The sequence below is a fragment of the Aulostomus chinensis genome, chromosome 15, assembly GCF_037954235.1.
Source record: "Aulostomus chinensis isolate RoL2024-O1b breed Wild chromosome 15, RoL_Achi_v1.0, whole genome shotgun sequence".
NCBI lineage: Eukaryota > Metazoa > Chordata > Actinopteri > Syngnathiformes > Aulostomidae > Aulostomus > Aulostomus chinensis.
This window is the reverse complement of record NC_141334.1, coordinates 23130931-23152280: the sequence shown is the minus strand read 5'-3', so window position 1 is coordinate 23152280 and position 21350 is coordinate 23130931. Positions and strand designations below refer to the sequence as shown.

At 42.4% G+C, this 21350-nt stretch overlaps 1 protein-coding gene and 2 long non-coding RNA genes across 5 annotated transcripts in view; 1 reads left to right on the top strand and 2 right to left on the bottom strand.

Annotated features, from left to right (window-relative positions):
- Positions 1 to 233: 233 nt before the first annotated feature.
- Positions 234 to 1460, bottom strand: LOC147249200 (uncharacterized). The gene is made up of 3 exons (XR_015119554.1): positions 1334 to 1460; positions 948 to 1024; positions 234 to 845 (listed from the first exon to the last, which is right to left on the bottom strand). It is a non-coding gene; the product is annotated as an uncharacterized LOC147249200 (long non-coding RNA).
- A 6444-nt stretch (positions 1461 to 7904) lies between these two features.
- Positions 7905 to 21350, top strand: part of LOC147249198 (kin of IRRE-like protein 3) — a 188587-nt gene continuing 175141 nt past the window's right edge. For all 3 annotated transcript variants that reach the window (XM_086227191.1, XM_086227190.1, XM_086227189.1), the window contains exon 1: positions 7905 to 8262. In XM_086227191.1, the coding sequence (XP_086083317.1) occupies positions 8217 to 8262 (46 nt within the window). In that variant the 5' untranslated portion in view covers positions 7905 to 8216. The remainder of the gene's footprint in view (positions 8263 to 21350) is intronic.
- LOC147249199 (uncharacterized) lies at positions 13483 to 15521 on the bottom strand. The gene is made up of 3 exons (XR_015119557.1): positions 15501 to 15521; positions 13769 to 13859; positions 13483 to 13682 (listed from the first exon to the last, which is right to left on the bottom strand). It is a non-coding gene; the product is annotated as an uncharacterized LOC147249199 (long non-coding RNA).

Below are 21350 nucleotides of genomic sequence, written 5' to 3'. Positions count from 1 at the left end.
ACAAGGATTCATATGAAGCCTGGGGGACACCAGCAACCCTTGCATTGTCCACTGACCTACACAGTAAGCTTCTCTTGTCCAAGAATAAACTTTTTCTTTCGCTGTTTCGCATTTTTTACGGTCCTTACATCTTTACAAAGGAGCAAAGATGGTCTGACAGAAATATTTCAAAGTAAATTACACAGCCACTCAAAGAAGTTAAAAGTCAACCATTAAATTGTGGAATGATTTTGAAAACCATTTCAAGTCTCACAATTGGAGTATCAGCTCTGCCTTCACTTGGTATTAAGACATGAGATCTCTTCATTTTTCCTGTTCATGTGTTGACAGATGTTTAGCCACTATGGACTTTATTTTATTGTATCTGTAAAACGGCACAGACACAAGACCAAGACAAACTCAGGAGTGTGGTGGGGGGGTCTGGAAGAGGGACAAGGTAACATGAAAACCCAGAACTAAAACTATGGCTGGGCTGAAGAGCACAGATCAGGAGTGACGACTGTGTGAGCAGGAGCGGTGTCAGGCAGAGCAGGAGCGATGACCACAGGAGCAAGAGAGGGGTCCAACGAGACCCTTGGCGAAGGAGCGGCGCCTGATGAGACCCTCGATGGTGAAGCAGGAATGGTGTCCGCCTGGACAGGAGCGATGTCAGTCATGACCCTTGGTGCTGGAACAGGAGTGGCACCAGCCAGGACACTCGCAAAGAAGGAGTGGTGTCTACCTGGACAGGTTGACTAGCGCTTGAAGATCGGTGTCCTCGCCTCCTTCTCGGTGCCCTGACCTCCACCACAGAGCTAGGTGCTGTATCCTTCAACACCGGAACAAGGATGGCATCTGCTGGGACCCTGGATGCCAGAACAGGACTACTGCTTGAAGGCAAGTGTAACCAGGTAGGAGGATGGTTAGCTGGCCCTCTGTTAGCAGGCCGGGAATACCTGGATGGGTACCTGGCTGCCCTCTTCGCCCACTGCACAGGCACCTGGCTGTCCCATGTAGTCTGCCGCCCATGACTCCCTTCTCACTGCTTTTAGTCATATAGGAAAAATATTGGAGAGTCATCGTGTGTGTGTGTGTGTGTGTGTGTGTGTGGGGGGGGTGACTGATCTTCTGAATCTTTTACTGGTTGCAGCGTTCTGTAGAGATTTGGTTGTTGTAGAAAGCAGGACCCAAAATACAGATGGTGTTTTAAACAAGGTATTTTTATGTACAGAAAGGGCAAAAAAACTCAGGTTAGTATGAACCAAGGAAAACAAACTAACAAATCAAAGTGGTCAACAGGCCTAAGTCCTGGACACAATCAAAGTATTGACAAAAAGGTAAAAATAAAACTTACTCAAAACAGGGAGGAGCTGGGAACATGGATGGGCAGGTAAAAATAAGGCATAATGGCACAGGACCAATGACAAAGAAAAATTACAAACAATAACTATGACAGAACCTACAGCAAGAAACAAATGACTAATACTCCAACACCAGACAAGTGAAACACAGAGGTTAAATACACTGGAGAGAACAAGACACAGGTGGTCCAAATAACACAGGTGAGACGTGAGGTAATCATGGGAGGGGACACGGGAAGACAGGACACAAACTGCAAAATAAAACAGCGCAAGATAGGGATCGTAACATAAAGAAGCAAGACAAAGATTTGCTGCTGAGTGTGTGATTTTATAGGTCATAACATCCAAATTATTTTTGGTTGTTTCAATATTAGTGTTTGATGTCCCTCCTCCCCCTACTTTGGCTTTGAGTTCATTGAAATATTTTCTTTTCTCACACAGCTTGATCAGAAACTCAACCACACTTAATCCTGTTGACATAAAATAATTTTTACCCCTTTGTCATCCCTGTGAATTTTTGAAGATGAGTCTTCTTGAAAGGTCATGAAGAAAGGCAAAAAAGTGGAGGAAAGACAAACTTCCAGATTCCCTTGCACTCCTGAGAATGCATTGCTCATTGGGCTGTTTTCACAAATGCTTGAATATATTATTTCTCAAATCTCATTTCCCATTCAGGCTGTAAGCCCAGAGCTCTCCAAAAAATAAACTCTATGATCAATGCAATTAAACTTTTCATTGAAGCCGCATTGCAAAAGTGTGAGCAATTTCTTAATTATTTTCACAATAAAATCTTAAAAGATCAGGCATCAAATCCCCCTTGACTTCAGAGAGTTTGATGTATTGTATCATCCTGTTTGCCTCAACCCTGTCAAACATTGTTGCACTTTCTTTCACAGCATCTACTACTTATATAGCAGAGTGCTCATCTTCATAGTTTCAAAGGAAATTATTGGTACTGTTGGATAAAGTTTTTATTGTTGTAAATTGCTCTACAGCCTCCATTACCATCCTTTAACTGGTCCCTGTCACATAAGAATCAGCACATCTGACTGCTTGTATTAACCAGAATCCCATTTTTGACAGATTTAAACCTACTAATCAGTTCAACTAGTCAGGTTTTGCAATTATTTTATAGTAGAGAGATTACCGTATTTACTGGACTATAGAGTGCATTGGAAAATAAGCTGCACCTACTAAATTTTAAAAGAGCGCTGCATTTTGCATTGAGTGCGCCAAAAACTAGCGTCTTCTGTCTCATTTTTGCACTTCCTGCGCCCCCTGATGGCCATTATCAAAGAAAAATCTATAGATTAGCTGCATTGTTGTATAAAGTGCAGGGTTCAAAGTGTGGGAAAAAAGTAGCGGCTTATATTCTGGAAAAGAGGGTACACTCTTTACACTCTTTTGGAGGGTAACCTATAAATAAATATGTAATATAAAATCCATCCATCCATCATCTTCCACTTATTCCTGTTAAGGGTCGCGGGGGGGGGCTGAAGCCTATCCCAGCATCCATGGGTGAGAGGCAGGGTACACCCTGGACAGGTCACCAGTCCATCGCAGGGCCAACATATAGAGACTAACAACCATTCACACTCACACCTACAGTCAATTTAGAGTATCAATCAGCCTAGTCCCCAAATTGCATGTCTTTGGACAGTGGGAGGAAGCTGGAGTACCTGGAGAGGACCAACACAGGCACGGGGAGAACATGCAAACTCCACACGGACAGATCCCACACCCAAGCCAGGACTCAAACCCAGAACCTTCTTGTTGTGAGGCCACAGTGCTAACCACTGCACCACCTTGCAGCCTCAGATTGAAACAATTCAACAAAATAGTCATGTTGTTAGGGATCCTCCCAGTGCTATCTATGGCCCTCCTCCTCTGCCTGGGAAGACCAGAAGCACAGGTGCTGCTAATCGGTAATCAGCCACGCCTGCAGCCAATTACCAGCCCAGCTATAAAAGGAAGCCTGGCCCTGAATGCAGTGCCTGAATATACTGAACCCACCTGGTGACTACAGCAACAGGCTCGCTTAGGATTTTGCTGGCCTTTTGGCAACACTCTAGTTTTTGCGCTGCAGATTTGCTCCTATGTTAATTTTCTGCTGTTTTCCCTTCCCCAAGAGTTTCTCTGCATTTCCAATGCCTGTCCAGAACTGCTCCATGACCCTGCTGTCTTTCAAGTCCTCCATGATTCCTCCGCCTCCCAAGACCTCCTCTGTGACTATATGACCACCCTGCTATAACCCCATTTGTCTCCTGGACCCCAACAGTCTCCTTCCCACTCTGCCTTCTGTTCTTCTGCAACCCCCAGTGTTAAGGATTCCCCACAGTTACTTACACATCACATTCATATAAAGCTTAAGCACCCCCCCCCCCCATTCTAGCCTCCCTAGTAGAGAGTAGGTTTTTTTTTTTTCCTATTTCATTTAATAAATATCCTTTGTCACCAGTGTCCTGTCTGTGGTTGCGCTACTTGGGTCCAGACTCAGTTCGGATCTGCGTAACGTGGCTGTAAGAAAACAACAACAAAAACAATTGCGAGAACTGAGAACACCAATGGTTAAACATGAAGTGGAAAAAAAAAAAATTCACACTGACCAATTTCTCTTTCAGATGCATCTTCACAACACTACCAATCCCACTCTCTCTAGTATTAGACACCAGAGCTGGGATTGAAAAAGCAAGGTCCCGTGAGGATGGCAATGAGTCAGCTGCTGCTATATGCAGCCAAATTATAAAACAATAATTCAGCTAGTCAATCATTGGGGGGGGGGGGGGACAACTAAGGCTTCCAAAAGCTAAAAAGACAACAGCAACTAAAAAAACATGGCTAACATCATGAGCAGAAATGCTGGAGACAGGTTGAACATTGACCCTGAGTTAATTCAGTCACTGTTCATCTATAAAACACACTGAACAAAGTGAGAGCAGCATGTCACTGTTCTGATTTAGTTTTGGACAGTTTGTCTTTTTGACTCCTGAGCGGTCCTCTGTTTCTTTATGCCCTCATGTTCTCCCAGCTGTTTCTTGTTGTGTCAGTAAAGTTTTACTTCATTTTTGTAGTTAGTTTTTGACAGCTTTATGTTACTGGGCGTGTTCATATTATTCTGTCCCTTGCTTTGCCTGAACAAACTGGTGCTGTTTTTTTTTTTTTAATTGCACCCTACCCCCCTTCTGTCTTTTTTTTTGAGTCCTTCTTTAATGAATCTTGATAGTGTTTACTTTTGTTGAAGAAATGTATATGGTTGTATAGAGACATGTACCTACAGGACTCAAGATGAAGTGCCAACAGCGTCATATGGATCCCCTCAATGGAGACCAGATGAACTGTATGAAGACAATAGAACAGAATATAAACATATTTTTTGTCTTTATTTGTCTTCAATTCACATTAATATATGAAAGCAGAAAAGCAAACAGCTAGTAGTTGTAGGGACGGGTGCTGTTCTTGTGTCATCCAGGTGTTGTCTTTGCTGCTAGAAATGCTACATGTGCTGCTTTCTGCTTTGTTTAAATATATGGTTGGAGAAAATTCTCATATACGTTTTTTCATTTAGTTTTTTTTTTTTTTGCAAGACATAAAAGTAGCCATAATGACAGAAAAAAAAATCATACTGTCAATATTCTGAAGATTATTTTTTTTTGCCTCTGTCAGGATTAAGTACATTGCTACTGCATGTGTTTTATGCAGTTTACTACTGCCCCCTTGAGTTTAGCTCACCCAGTTGACTCCAAAGATTAATCAGATATGTTGAGAAGAAGCACACGGGACAGAAGAGTGACAGCAGACAACCTAAAAGCTCATTAGAGCTTTATGCTTTTGGTATTTAATTAGTGTGGGAGTTGGGGGAGGTTACATTCATAATGTCATTGTATTTATTTGCATGGTCCATTAAGTGCTACTGAAACAACCACAGTGCAGAAGCATCAAGATGTTACAAGTGTAGCACACTTTAAAAAACCGCAGCATGCTAGGAGTTGTGGGTGGTTTGTTTGGCAATCTGTAAACACAAACATACGAACACATAGCACATCATGTGCTCCTCTTTTCAGCCTTGGGAACAACATAAAAAGGATTTGGTAGATACCTACTATACGTAAATTACCACAACGTATGTGGAGACAGTCTTACATACACAAACACATGAGTGTGGCACAAACAATAAACAATTAAATGATAAAAGTACTGTGGATCCTAGCTATCGGTCCATGGTTTCCAGGTTTATCACACAGACACATGTACAATAGCACGTTCCTGCATGTTAGCTTCATGTAGGTTCCAACGTGCCATAACTAACAACCATAATTACATTGACATTCAAATGATACAGGAATAATCGGTCGCTCATCTCATGTTCCGACCCCACAAAACGGCATTACATTTATACATGTGTGTGTGTTCTGTGGGCCGCTCACCTGTAAACACAAACATATGAACACATTACACATCATGCGCTCCTCTTTTTTCAGCCTCAGGAACAACATAACAAAAGCATTTAGTTCAACTGACAGTGAGCGGCTCCCAACCATCAAACTCCACCACTCACTGTGGGGAAATTATGTTACTGAAATGTATTACTTCTTAGGAGCTGCCATAAACACATAAACTAATGGTAAATGTCAAAATACATCAACAAACATGTAGGATTGTCTTTTTTTTCAAGCCACTTTCCCACACAAGCAAAAGGACAGAATATTAGGTTATGTATCGAGATTAGGGCACCCTCACAGTGTTGATATGTAAAGTTGCCAATCTTGCCATCTTCTGACAGCAAACCAACCTTTTGGCCAACAAGTCTACACACTTAATTTCTCTTTGGGTAAATTTCTCTTTCAGTCTCAGGAGACTTTAAATGAGACTTTAAATTTTGCCCTTTTTTGTAATATTAGTGATGGTGAAATGCCCTTGTTATCTTTTTTTTAGGTTTCATTTAAACCTTGGATCAACGATGGCTTCAGTGCTTATTTTCAAAAAGAAATACAACAGATGGTGTTTGTCATAGACATACAGAGAACAAGACAAGAGAAGAAAAAAGTTAACCCATCCATCCTCCTTCCCTCCATGCTCAGAGCATAGTGTTTTAGCATTGAACAAATAGAGTTCCATTGTGATCTCATACTTAGCTAACACTGACCATTTCAACTGCACCATTTTAAAATACCTGAGTATCCACAAATGCCTATAGCAAGCATGATGTCCTTGTACAGTATGTAGTCAGTAACTGAAGAAGAGGAAAATGTTATTGAGCTGCCTTAGTCATTGTAATATACATTGTTGTTGTTGTTGCTACATTATTTCCATTGTGCAATATTCATGCCTGCAACACCACAACATAACTTTTTCAGAGGCCCTGAACAGAGACAAGTTAGCCTAGGGCTAATCTGGCTAGCTCCAATAATGGATATGTGGCTTAATGAAGCTAAAGGCAGTGTTCACTGGCCAAAACTCCATTTGAGTTGTCATGTGAGTGATACGAACTGTTTATTTATTTAAAAGGTAATTTCCCTGAATGTTTTGGTTTTGGACAGACAAGGCTTAGTTTATTTAGTTTCATGTTCTTTATTGAACCTACTGTAATTGCCCACCACCAAAACTGAACATATTCTTACCATCATCACGGTGGTTTTGTTTCGGGGCAACAACAACCTGTAAAGATTTGGTCACTACAACACTCTTCCATTTGCAGCCAGTGAAACTGCTTCAGTTGCTGGCAACATTGTAGGTTGTGGGTTTCAAAGCAGAGCTCTGAGTTCACTTGGAATTCAAGGATTAAGGGTTCAGTCAGCTACCATCACAGCCTACATTCACCCAAATATCAAGGTCTAATGATGATGGTTCCTAGTTTGAAGGAAGCAGTTTTAGATTCACGCAAGTCCGGCAAAACTAAGCAGTTCAAAAAAGTTTTGCAGTTCTGTCCTCGGAAGGAGAGTGATGATGAAACCTATGAATGACATGGCTCCGTATTGACTCTGACACATGCACACCCCATGGAATGTGTCAGAATTGATTTGAAGATTTTCTTGATCACCTCCAGGCTTGAATAGCTCTGACATCAAGCTGTTTCACTGAGAGTGAAGCCTTGAGCACCCCAGGCAGGGTAATATTGGCTGCTCCAGAGTCGACATAAAAATATGTAGAACACAATAAATCTTTAATGTCCTTGTGAGGCAATTTGCTTTGTTGTGTGTAGGCCAAGGAGAAAACACACAAACCAGCACTCATCATACAATAAAAGCAGCATACATTGAAAGCTCTACAGTATGTATTTTGATTTTTTTCATGTCCAGATGTTGGCCCATGTCCTCACTCAATTTTCATTCTCAATCTCATCAAATCAAAAAAAAAAATTACTTATTTATGTGTACAAAGTATTACACATGATGTTACTGTCTCATTAAATGATAATGTATGGCAGATCACTGAGGAGTATTCTTGCTTTGGTCTAGACCATTTAAATTGCAGCGAGGCAGATGAGCAGGCGGAGAGAGGGAGGAGCTAGCCTCTTAAGCGCTTTCTTCACTGCCTGTACCGTAGAGAAAGTGAGAGAGAGAGAGAGGGAGAGAGAGTGCTGCATGGAGGAGAGAGGCAGCCACTGAACAAGATAGCCGTCAGAGTGAGCAAGCATGGGAGGCAGAGGAGGAGTAAAGTAAGCCTGATGCATGGAGAGTAAAGAGCAACGAGGCGAGAGAGAGAGAGGGAAACAGAGAGAGAGAGAGAGCACTAAGAAAGACAGGAAGGAAGAACAAGAGGACAGACTTGGGAAGAGCAGCCAAGGGAGGAAGAAACTCCATCCACTCTTTCTATCCTAACTCTGCCTCAGCATCAGTATCTCACAACAGGAAGACATTTGTCTACTCCATCTGCAACATGATTTCCTGGCTGCTTCTATTTCTCTACTGCTTTGCCAGAAGCGGTAAGGTTTCTTTCCCTTTCTTTGTTCACTCTGTCACTGTCTGCAAGTTTGGATGCAGTTTGAAGCCTGTCTCTGTGTGTAGCAGCTCAAGCCCGAGCGGCCAGCACTGTTTTGTCCCCCTCCTTCAGGTCATGAAATAATATCAGCTTAAGCTGTTTTAGTGAATTGGTCATCAGTGCTTTTTACATTAGTGTAGAGACACCCCCCCCCCTCCCATTATTGTGCTGAAACTCCTGTTGGGCTGAAATGTCTCTGTGGATTGTGTTGCATCTGCTCTACTGAAATGGATGTCTCCGTTTGTGCTCAGCCAGCAGAAGTGCTCCGAGTCAAGCTTCTGCTGGGTGATTAGGAGAAAGATTTGGGTGATTTTGCAACATGATGACCACAGGAGCTAATAAGCTGAAGAGGGTAATTTCCAGAGGCACATTCAGAGAAGCTGCATTATCTGCTTCATTGCAGTCAGGGAAGTTCTCTCATGACCCCCGAGTTTCATGCACAGTTGACTACAATTCCAGTAGAGAAAAATATAAAAATCAAGTTCTTGATGTGTGTAATTTCAGTGTGAGGATGATCAGATGCTGCAGTGTGTTACAGTGAGATTGTAAAGTAGACCATCCAGGTTCTCATTCATTTGCATGATACAGTCAGTGTGCATTTTCCTATCCTGCTGAAACAAGAAGTTGTGAAACAGAGGAGTCAATTAAGTGAGTGTTAATAGTGCTGATTAGAGAAGCTCTGGCTGGTTGTATTGATTTGTGTTGCACCTATTCACATTCACCGCAGTCCATTCACTGATTCTCATATCACTGGCATTAGTGCTGCCACTTGACACTGCTAATTCCTCAAGAAAATATGTCACATAGTTGATCTCTAGATTAAATAGCTCCAGTGAACCTTTCCCCTGGTATCAAAACCTTTTTCTTATGTGCATGGAGGTTTATTAAGCCTCCATTAAAAATGAACAATTTTGCTAGTAAACAAGTGTGAAGCCGATCCTTGGGTTTGGTCAATGTACTGCTGTGTGCGTAACCCACAGACTGTATTAAATGAAGGTGAGGCTTCAGTATTTTCAGGTTAACAGTGCAGTGCTGTGTGTATTGACTGTGGTTATGTTCAAACAATATTCATCATGAAAATTGGTGTGTGTCCCTAGTTTTTATCACTGTAGATCATATATATCAGATGTGATAAATACCCATGACTTCTGCAGAAACAGACATTTTTTGCACAGGGTGATAAGATGCAAAGTTCATATTTATTGACTTTGATGTTACTGGTGCGACAAACATCAGTAAATTTGTGGTACTGTGAGAAACCAACTGCAGTCAATCAAATTCTTATTTGCTTGTTGTCTTGAGGGCAGAGAAAAATCTAAATTGGCACTATGATGACATTATTCAGAATAATTCTGAACATAATTAAATCACAGCACAATCTTAATTTGAAGTGGCAATTCTATAGACACAAGTCCTGGGGATGCCATGGCATTTATTAATTTGTGTACACCTCAGATTATATTATGAACCCAGACAAGAAGGATGTATCCAGGACCTCCACAGGTACATGACAGCAGTGGGACCATGTTTCTTTTCCTGAAGGATGAAAATGTGTTATTGGTGATTATTTGCACCACTCATGTAGAAGGAACCTGGAATGTTCCATGCATTCCAGGTGTGGGGTGCTGTAAAGATAGACTCCCTGTGGGGGGAAAATATTTCCTGTATCTTGCCACCACGGAGTAGCACAGTGCCGATTTTCCATCAGGCATTGTTGAGTTCAAATCTGACTGTGATGCAGTTCTCATCCATCCCCAGCACAGCTGCAATTTCCAGCCCATCTTTGTTAAGCTGCTCAGATTCTGCTGATTTGGTTGTTGCCACTTTGCTCTGACTGTTTATGTGATGAAGGTCTGCCCATGCAAATTAAACTCATTCACTATGCTATTCATGCGGGGACTTCCTGTCTCGGTTGGAGTGCCACAACGCTTCTGATGGAGACCGAAGAATTGTCAAGAAGAATCGCGATCAGTCTAAGTTTTTCCTTAGACCTTACCTGAATCTCATGTATAATAATGGGATGTCAGATTCTATTTTTCAAAAATATCCATTCATTCTCAACCTTGTGGGTGGGTGGACACTCCCAGGCCACAGCACCCCAACTTCCCTATGGTCCTTTGCTTTGCCTCCTAATATTTGTTTGTGTCCAGTGTGAGAGCTTAACTTGAGTCAGTGAACGCTACACGTCATACATAACTGATGGCAGGAAAGGCAGCTGGAGCTTCCTCAGCAATCATGCGGCTGGATAGAAACTGGGATGACGAGACAACTTGATACGGCCATAACAGAGACAGCATCTCCCCTGCTTGTTCAATTCCTGTCTCCTCCTGAGGTTCAAGCTAATTCACCTGTTGTGCCAATAGCTTGTTTTGACTTGCTTCTTTACTGTATGTCCCTACTCGATATGGATATCCTCCAAATGTTAGTGCTCAACCCAGTGTTGACGCTCAGCATTTGAAGCCACTCACCCACATGCTCACAGTCGGCTGTGACACACCACCACTAATTTGAATCTGACACTGGTAATAAAGCCTTTAATATCGTTCTCAGTAGCGCTCTTTCAGGCACCGTACATCAACTCTCAAGAGGATAGCAGCTTTATTGCCTGGTTTTATGAGTGTATGACTGTGTGCTGCTGTCAGAGCGAACTGATTCAACCCCCTCCGACCCCCTTTTTGTAAAGTGGAAGTCTGAGAGGGGGCATTTGCCACAGTTTCCAAATGACTGCTTCATTTCCAGAAGCAATTCTTTAAAGCACTACATTCCTCAGTGTGCCACACAAAAGGATTTTAGTTGAATTCCCCTCTGCCTCTACTAATATCGAGTGTTTGAGAATATAAAGGTGATATCAACTAGCGGAAAAGGTATTCTCTCATTAGAGAGGCTGCACATTATGTTCTGTTAAGTCCTCTAGGTTTTTACAGCTGCAATCCACATGAGGCCAGGGATTGGGTCTCAGCATAGCAAAGCATCCTCATAGCTGCAGCTGTCAGTACTTAGACAACCTGGAGCTCTGTTAATAACCCGTATACCCATAGCCAGATCCCCATGCTCAGCAAAATGTGCAGCGTTTAAGGAGATTGCAGGTGAGCAATTTCTTTATGCATACAAATGAGCCTAGGCCAACACACACACACACACACACACACACACACACACACACACACACACACACACACACACACACACACACACACACACACACTTCTGATAACTGATAGCGTGGAGTGTGTTGATGAGCAGTACTTGCAGGTGCAATGATAGTGTGAGGACATCAGTCTAAACTAACAGAGGAGGAGTAAAGAGAATGAAAGGAGATGCCTACTACCATCTGACTCTCCTCCTTTGTTCTGACCATCCCAGACTTGAGTTGGCACCAACAGTTTGTAAAGAAGAGTGTGGGTGGGACAGAAGCCTACACCAGGAGGTAGATGTCTTAATGGTGAGGATCAAATCACTGCTCAGGTTCCTCAAAGGTACAAAAAAGTATTATCTTGTTGTGGTGTCAGCAAAGCCTTGTTAGAGGTTGAGTCAGGCCCGGACCTGACTGGTGTTTTGGTGACAGGAGTTCAAGGACAAGAGTTGGAGCAGAGGAGGTAGATTGTGGCAGTGTGGGCAGCATTGGAGGTTTTTCTGAACAACAAGGTTATCAAATGTGTCATGAGGAGAACATTTGTCAGAGAACCATCAAGCTTCTCTACCAATGCACGTTAGCTGACAATCTAGTGATGAGAGGAGGTCGAACCAGATCATTAAAACAAGACATGCTCTCGCCCATGCTCACATACAGACAAGGGAAGGTGGAGAACAGAGGGGCTGCCAGGACCCAAACACCTTCATTATTCTAGTAGTACACTCATGTTTCTGATTAAGACTGGTGACACAGCTAGATTTTTGAATCAAAGTCTTGCCTTTGGCAGCTTGAAAAGATTAGTGTCTTTACAATGTCAAAGCAGCAACGCAGAGAATACGGGCTCGTCGGAAGAAAGTTGATCACAAAAGGACAGAATAGTCATTTTGGGTTCTTAAGCTCAGTGTGGAGATTGTGAAGGTCTTCATTACTGCGATTGTCAAGGACAGTTTTGTTCTTCTGGTTGACTGACAGGGTGTAAAATGAAGCTACATGTATATATCTGTGGATTGTAGATGACTTAAAAGTCCTTTTAAAAGTGGAAAAAATTGACTATTCCGATAGGTTTTGTAATTCATTATTACTATTTCCTTCCTTTTTTCTTCCAAAGGATTATCAGCTATCAGTTTTTCAAGGGCGCATGAAAGTGCAAAAGTCCAGAAGTTTGAAGTAGATTTTACCTAAGAACTCCAATAAGGCCACACCATTGTATTCAATGTATATGTTTATATCATATCAGTTTGTATATTGACCTGAGCTCACAAAAATAGCCGTGGTGGACAATAAGGGACATAAAATTGTTTAACTTTAATTTTTTTAATTATTGGTGAAAAACAAGACAAATAGCTGATAGCAATGACAATGGGATGTGTCATTTATACATCGGCATATTTTTTGAGGGCAAAAAAAAACAAACAACACAGTCATGCAATCTTGCAGTTCGTTTAATCATCAGCAGTCCTCATCATTGGTCATCACCTCCCTGAACCTCCTCTTTGGGCTTAGTCTTTTCTTCTTGGCTACAGCTCCATCTTTGGCCCACTTTATGTTTGGACAACAATCATCGAGACAGTTCACATTAAACGTCAGGTGAAAAGGAAACAGAATACATGAAAAGACTAACTTGTAAAATTAAGTATTTTAAAACAAACCACAGATTTGAGAATAGGATAGGCTGTTCCATTAGGAGAAACACCAGCCAAAGAAAAGCCTTCTCAGGTTTTCAAGCAGGATCTGGGAACAAATGAAAGACCGAACAATTGGGGCTTGATACTTTGGTTGTGTAGTGGGGGCCATAGACAGGAGCAAGATTTTGTTTCAATTTTCAAGTTTATTTCTGTCATTCCAACCATATACAAAGTAGTTTTAGTACAAAATACACACGGAGGAGCAAAAGGTTGTTTCTTGGGATCCAAGTGCGAGAGAACAATAAATAAATCACACACTTAAAGAACAGAGAGTTAAAAAGCAGCAATAAAAGCAGCAGTTAAAGGAGTACAACGCTAAGTTAAAAGTATAGGGATTGAGGAGCTTCTGTGACAGTGCATGCTGGAGCAGGTAGGGGGAGCTAAGGTAGCTGTGTCAGTCATTTAACACACTGCTCCTCAGCATTCATGTAATCAAGATTAGTCATGATTAATGACAGCAGACTGACTTTGTGCTCAGGAGGCTACGGTGAAGCTGATGAGCCACATCACTGGCATTAACCCCTTCACTAACACCAGCACAGGACTCTGTAATGACAGGATAGACTGCTTGTTACCTCAGATCACCCAGATCAACCGGAAATCAAAGCACATTGATCAGTCAACAGATTTACCATAGTGGTTGTGTTCTATTGGGAGGCAGGGGATCAAGCTGAAGTAAAGGTTACAGCAACACCATGGCCCGCTTGGCTCACTGAGCTTCAGCTAATGAGAAAGACCCATGTTAATGATTGATGCTGCAGCAGAGAGAAATGCTGAAGGCAGAAGGAAGACACATTTTCGGCTGTCTTGGTGGAGGGCCTGCCAAACACTGACGGTCTCTAAATGAGGAGGAGCTGCTTACTTGCTCGTGCATCAGTGTTAACAGTGTGTGGGCCTGTGCATGTGCAAGTCCACGTGTGGCTGATTGCCACACATGCTGAATCTTCTCTTCCTTATGTTCTCGGTCTTAGATTTGTCTGCTACAAACATTAACCATGTCTCCTTAAAATGTAACAGACATGAATCTTGGCGGTGTGGCGGGGATCAATAAATGGGGAGCTATTGAATGGCCTGTCAAGTTACGCTCTAGTTTGTGTTGCAGTAGGACTCTTAAGGTTTCAAAGGTAGGAATATGCTTACATTTGAATATTCTTTGAATAATGCGTGGTCCTATGTGATTAACGCTAACACTGACCCGACCATGTTTCATAGTAGACCCTCTCAGTGTGTCAGTGTGAGACTGGGCAGCCTTGCTTTACATCCATCCATCCATCCATCCATCCATCCATCTATTGTCATCAGGGAAATAGGGAGCTGATCACTAGTCAGTTACCAGAACAAATCGGCTTACAATCAATTCTGCAGGCATTTCTCTGATTTACCTAACTACCAGGATATCGTTCTGTTGGAGAACTTATTATCAGTTGTTAAGAACACCTGTACTTGGTGTTACCCAGTAATGAATCCACCTTGCCTAGGTCCTCATGTGAGATGGGAATCCTCTGAACCACACTTCCAGTCCTGCTTTTCCAGAATCTATTTTCTCCGTACAGCACAGCCCTTTACTCGCCATTGCTCCAGCCATGCAGACACACAATCAGTACTGATTGACTGTCTAATGTGGTTCATTTTACTATTTGTGTCACCTGTCCTTTTGTGTTATTCACCCCCCCCCCTCCCCATCTTGTCACAGATTCACCAAAACAAATGATTATACTCTCTAACTGTATGTATTTGGCCCAGCCATAGCAGGATGCCTTGAGCTGGAGCCCTGAAAACATTAAATCAAATTTTATGTCAAGAGCATTGATTGCTCTGGGTGTTTGTACACTTCATTTCTCATAACTTTCTTTATAGGAAGAGAGACCTGGTGATAAAGGCCTCGACTGCTGGAATTGTTGGCACCTTGAGAGTGCTGGACTCTCAGCAGCTGTAGGAAGCAGTGGACAGCAGGCATTAGAAAGAACAGAGCTTGTGAATTGATAGGGGTAACAGTGGTTGCCAGCATTTTCCTAAGGTAACACTGTTTGTCTGCATTGTTGATGTAAATGTGTGTCAGTTTCTTTTTTTCTCGTAAATCATAGTTTAACTCATTTACACCAATCCCACATTTACACACTGACATAGTTAGTTACACACATGCAGTCATTGTCAAGCGGTTCTTCCAATGAACAATGGTGTTTGCCTACGTGCAGTCATAGGCATGCACAGCACATGTATTTGTGGATCAGGCTCCACAACACCAATTACAACCCTATGCTTCGCTTTTGCAATATAAATGTAAATCAGCCTTTTAACTTGTACACAACAACTCCTGGAGAGGGAAGGAGGGACAAAATGGAGAGCAGGAACAAAGTAGCTCACCTCTAGATAATGATGTGTTTCTCTCTGCCATTACCATGCAGCCCATCACAACGCTGTTGTGTCGCTTGAAGTGCACCTCACGCTTCCCAGTGGACACAAGCTTTTGTTGTTGATTCGTCTGGCTGATGCATAAAAGAAGCGCTCTCTCTCGCTTTCGCTCTCTCTCTCTCGCCCTGGTTGGCTGATAGCATGTCAGCAGAGTAACTGGCATTACTGACCAGTGTCTCTGGCCTCTCCGACTGCCTACGTAGCATCAGGAAACTCTTGTCATTAATGCTTGCCGTTTGTCTATGATCTGATGCCCATAAGGCACCAACCCATCTATGCGTGCTCCGTTTAATCTTGCCTCATTATTTTTCCACGTGGTAAACTGGGGGTTGGGGGAACTCTTGATACCATCTTTTAATGGGAAGCAGAAGCAATCACCAAGGGAGCTTATAATAAATGTTCTCCCCATGCTTTCTTTGAACCACTTCAGCCTCTGCAGATCTCGAGGCCTGTGCTCAGCAAAGCCCTTTCTAATAAAGTCCCTTCTGATAAGGCCTGATAAAGATGCTTGTGGCTTCAGACACGCTCGGCTTCTTCAAAGTCTTCCCTCCCTGGCTGGGTAAATAAGATTGGCTCATCGCAGCTTTGGAAATGCTACCTGCCTGTTTCTGGCAGCCTCAGTGACAATTACCACAGTTGATGATTTTGAGTGTGTGAACTCAACACATTTGAGCAGATCCACCAGTCAAGAAAGATGTGAAAAGTGATTTTAAGTTCAAGAAAGTTAATATTGCTCCTATTGATTGCATGTTCCATTCAAACTGGTGTAGAGGCTGACCTTCCCCAGACTGCGGCATTATCTTCGCCTCAACCAACTCATTCTTCTGTATCTGAACCTTTTATGGGTGTGGCTACAATGTGGGAGGTGGTTAGACAAGAAGTCAGTCTGGCTAAGTGGAATTCAGTTTAAATTGATCAGAAATTGCAAAATTATTGATGAGAAACCTATTTACTGACAAAGAAAAATTTTAGCCATCCTTTTGTCATATTTGCAATTCAGTTGGGTTTTGTGTCAAAAGTGCTGGCAGGTGGATAGGGAAATAGTTAACTTGAGTAAAAGGAGCCTTCTCTGCCTAGCATTTTGCCTTGTCGGCTTCAAATGTTGAGCACCATACAAATACCCAGTGTGTGATGAATTACACGACAGAGTCACTATTGTCGTGACAGTGATTAGGTCAAGAGCAAAGTATGTGCTTACTCTCATTATCTATAACACAAGTAAAGAGCTGCTTGGTCTGTTTTGCAAGTGTAAGTTTGAGTTCTGAAGTTGGTCTCATCATCGAACAGACGTTATAAAATCAGCTCGTTCTTGGACGAAGGGAGAGCTGTGAATCCATGAAACCAGTGCACCTCAGATTGAACCTTTTAACCAAACATATTAAACATGACATTGCAGAAGTCCAGGTCCACATTTCAAACATGTGCTACAGTAGCTCAATAGCAGGTGATCTGGCAGGAGGGTATTGTAGATAACAGCAATGATGATGAAGGAAGATGATCTTGGTGCTGTTTGGCACAACATAACTTGGAAGTGACCGTAATGACACTGTAGCTCCCAGACGAGCTAAAACTTTCCAACACCTGTGTTGTCCTGAGGATGAACACACTTCTGACTTGCTGCTCGTCTCCACAGAATAACCAGAGCCTGTGCCTTCATCTGATTAAAGGTCTGATCCATTCTGTTGCATCTCATTCAAAAACATTCTGGTGACCGTTTCTCATGAACACATTGCAGCACGTATGTTTCATGTCTCCTTCTGATTGTCTGATGAAAGATGATAGTCAGTGAGGGCACTGACCTTATCCAATCCAGTGTGGCCCCCTGAGAGAAAATGTTGACCACCCCTGCTGTAGCTGAAAAGAGTTGCTGCAGTGGTACTTGAGTGCTTTATTTTTTTCTGAGGTAGTACTTCTTTAAAAAGTTTAAGAACCACTGAACTAAATACGGCTGCACGGTGGTGCAGTGTTTAGCACTGTGGCCTCACAGCAACAAGGTTCAGGTTTCAAGTCCCGGCTCGAGCACATGATCTTTCTGTGTGGAGTTTGCATGTTCTCCCTGTGCCTGCGTGGGTTCTCTCCAAGTACTCCAGCTTCTTCCCACCATCCAAAGACATGAAATTGGATATTAGGCTAATTGGATACTCTAAATTGACCGTAGGTATGAGTGTGAGTGTGAATGGTTGTTTGTCTGTGTATGTTGGCCCTGCGATGGACTGGCAACCTGTCCAGGGTGAACCCCGCCTCTTGCCCGTAGACGTTGGAATAAGCATAAGATGATGGATGGATGGACTAAATCTATTTCAAAGAGGTAAGTGATGTTTCAGCATTTCTTTTTTATCTTCATGGTTCGTTTTCTCATGTGGGTTAGGGTTAGACAAATAAAATGCAGAGAACCAACAACAAAACACTCCACTGTCTCCTTCACTCAGTTGGTCACTGTGTTCTGGCTCAGGCCCAAGTCCTAAACACCCATTCATGAACCCCCCTGTCCCTCATATCCATTAGCCTGTATCCAGCTGACACAGATTGAGAATCAAATATGCTTCCTACATCTTCATTAGACAAATAAAGAAAGTTGAAGAGATGAATGTCATACACAGAAAGGAAAATAATCAAGGAAAGATGCATTTATTGTCCACAAGCCTTGTCAGAGTAATTGAGTTGATAAGCCAAGTTGAGATGTGAGGCAGGTTCTTAGGGAGTGCTTGGGCAGACTGGAATTTGATAAAAAGTGAAGCTAAGCCCTTGGACTGAGAGAGTAGTTCATTGTAGCCTTATCTAAAGTGATAATGGCACCTCTGAGGGTCTGGTAATGAGGGATGAGTGGGAGGTAACCATATAAAATCAGACCAGATAGCTGCTCCAGAATGGTGGAGGAGCAAACACTCAATATTTCTCTCCCCACAAGGCAATGGGTCAGAAAACTGTGTGTGTGTGTGTGTGTGGTTGTGGTGGGGTGTTTCATGTTATCACTCTGGCTCTGCCTGCCTTCTTTAAAATTAATTTCAAAGACTGGTTCCACCCCTGCCTCCATGTTTTTCACGTTCATCACATGCCTAATGTGCTGCTCCTCTTGCGTCTCGGCCAGGGGACTCTTGGTAAGCTGTCCTTTGGTCTTAGAGGCATCCACACTATTACAGGAGACAGCAGCAATTTTGTCAGAATGTAAGGAGGCTTGAGAGCAGTGCAGTGATGAGGCTGGGTCAGAGTGGGCACCAGACGGATGCCTGTCTTGCAGATTGCATTGAGATATTAATGGGCTCCAGCGTATCCTGCTCCTCTGCTTTTTGTTATTTTTAAGCTCCCAAATTTGAACACTTTTGAGTTGGGAAGAACCGGATACCTGTGCAGAAAGATTATCCGCTACTTTTTTATTTGTGCAATTGTCACATGATTAAAATTTGTCATGATCCCAACTCATCTGATGAAGAGAAAGCTGTGTGTGTGTGTGTGTGCGTGTGTGTGTGTGTGCGCGCGCGTGTGTGTGTGTATGCCCTCCCTCTGCTACATTCAGCTCTGCTGCAGTCAAAGACAGATATTCTCTGCTCTCACAGTAGTCTACACTTAAATCCACCAGCTTGCCCTCACGTCGCCTCAGGCCCACTCCCCATTTTTCTCCTGTCTGTTTCACCTCGCTACTGGCCTGGGGTCGTTTTTTTGTGCAGGTCTGGCTGCAGAGGCAGAGCAGTCACTCCTTGCCTGCTTTGGCTTGAACAAAGTGATGAATGTGTGTGAATCCTATCACTATAGCTAATAAGTCATAATACAGGATTGATTTAGGACACACACACACACAAATATATATTAATGTAAATATATAATATATACATATCAACTGAAGGATTGCTGGCTCGAATTTCACTTAACCCGCTGACCATGTCGATGTACCCTTGAGCAAGAAACTGAACCCTGATTACTCCTGATGACCCCACCACAGACTGGTGACCTTTTCCAGGGTGTACCCCGCCTCTTGCCCAATGTCAACTGGGATAGAATCCAGCCCCCCCTTCCCCCGTGACCCTTAACCCATAAGCGATATACAAAATGAATGGATGGATGGAAGAGGAAGTGTGATGTGTGTGGGGGGGCTTTGCTGGTGACACTGTTGGGGATTTATTCAAAATTGAAGGCCCACTGAACCAGCATGGCTACCACAGCATCCTGCAAGGACATGCCATCCCATCTGGTTTGTGTTTAGTTGGACAATCATTTATTTTTCAACAGGATGATGACTCCAAACACACCTCAAGGCTGTGTAAGGGCTATTTGACCAAGATGGAGAGTGATGAGCGCAGCACCAGATGACCTGGCCTCCACCATCCCCTGACCTAAACCCAATCCAGATGTTTGGGATGAGATGGACCACAGAGTACAGCAAAAGGGCCAACAAGTGCTCAGCATCTCAGGGAACTCCTTCAAGACTGTTGGAAAACCATTTCAGGGGACTACACCATGAAGCTCATTGACAGAATACCAAGAGCTTTCAAAGCAGTAATCAAAGCAAAGGGTGGCTGTTTTGAGGAATCTAAAATATAAAAAAAATGTTTTGAGTTATTTCACACTTTTTTTGTTTACTGCAAAATTCCACATCTGTTCATTCATAGTTTTGATGCCTTCGTTGACAATCTACAATGTAAATCATCATGAAAATAAAGAAAAACCATTAAATGAGAAGGTGCGTCCAAACTTTGACAGGTAGTGTATTCATTTGTATGTTGTATTTCTTTGTGTTGAAATGAAAATACTCTCCCTGAAAATGTTAAGTAACCGAACAAATATTAAAAAGAAAAGCAAAAGATTATACTGTTGAAGTTTAAAATTCAGTTTTGAGGCCTTAGCCACAGGTTGCCACATTCTGTTAGCAGTGTGAGCACAAATCATCACTCTGAATTTTCCCACTCCTGAAATTTTTCTTCATGACATCATCAGTAAGCTGGATTTCTCTCCAGTTCCCTGGCTGAGTTATTCCTGAATGAAAGTTTCTTTAGGGCCCCTCAATCATCACCAAAACAGATGGGGAGTGTAGACCTGCCACTGAAATGTTCCAAAAATACTACAAGAGGGAAGATTAATCTTTTAGTCTGAATTTGTTGTAAAAGAGATGTTGGCGTCTATTTTGGTCCGGCCACATGTTCTGCAAACTCACTCGGTGCCTTTATTACAACATCATATATAGTCAAAACTTGACACGCTGATTTATATCTGGGGAATGGACAGCCTCAGTGCAGGGTCTGCCAGGATGATGCTTGTCTGTGGGCTCCAGCAGGAGACACTCTCAGAGCTGTCAAAAGCAAAAGATTCAGGCAGTGCAATGCATGATTGTGGCTGTCAAAACTGAACTTCACAAAGGGTCCTACTGAAGTTGTTTCAGTACTTCCAGATTTTGTTAATGATGCCTGAAGATGTCAAATCCTCTTCTCTTCAACAGATTGGACAGCTTTCTCTCTCTCTCTCTCTCTCTCTCTCTCTTTTGAGAAGGCTTTGTATTCTTCAGCTAAATCTTTACATTAAAGAAAGATGAGAACTTGCAGTTTGTAGACATTGGCATTCATTTCTTCCAAGTAGTAATTTAGTAGTATTCACTCTTGTTTTAGATAAAGTTGCCATGCTATATCTATCATGAAATGAGATGAAATGATAATTTTTTTAATAGTATTGCAGATCTATCAGCATAATTGTAAACAGTGCATATTACACAAGCATTTAAATGTAGTGTGGTTTTCAATATTGATACATCAAAAACTTGGATGGATGGATAGCATCTTCACACTGTCCTCCACCAGCGATCCATCGTCTTCTGCT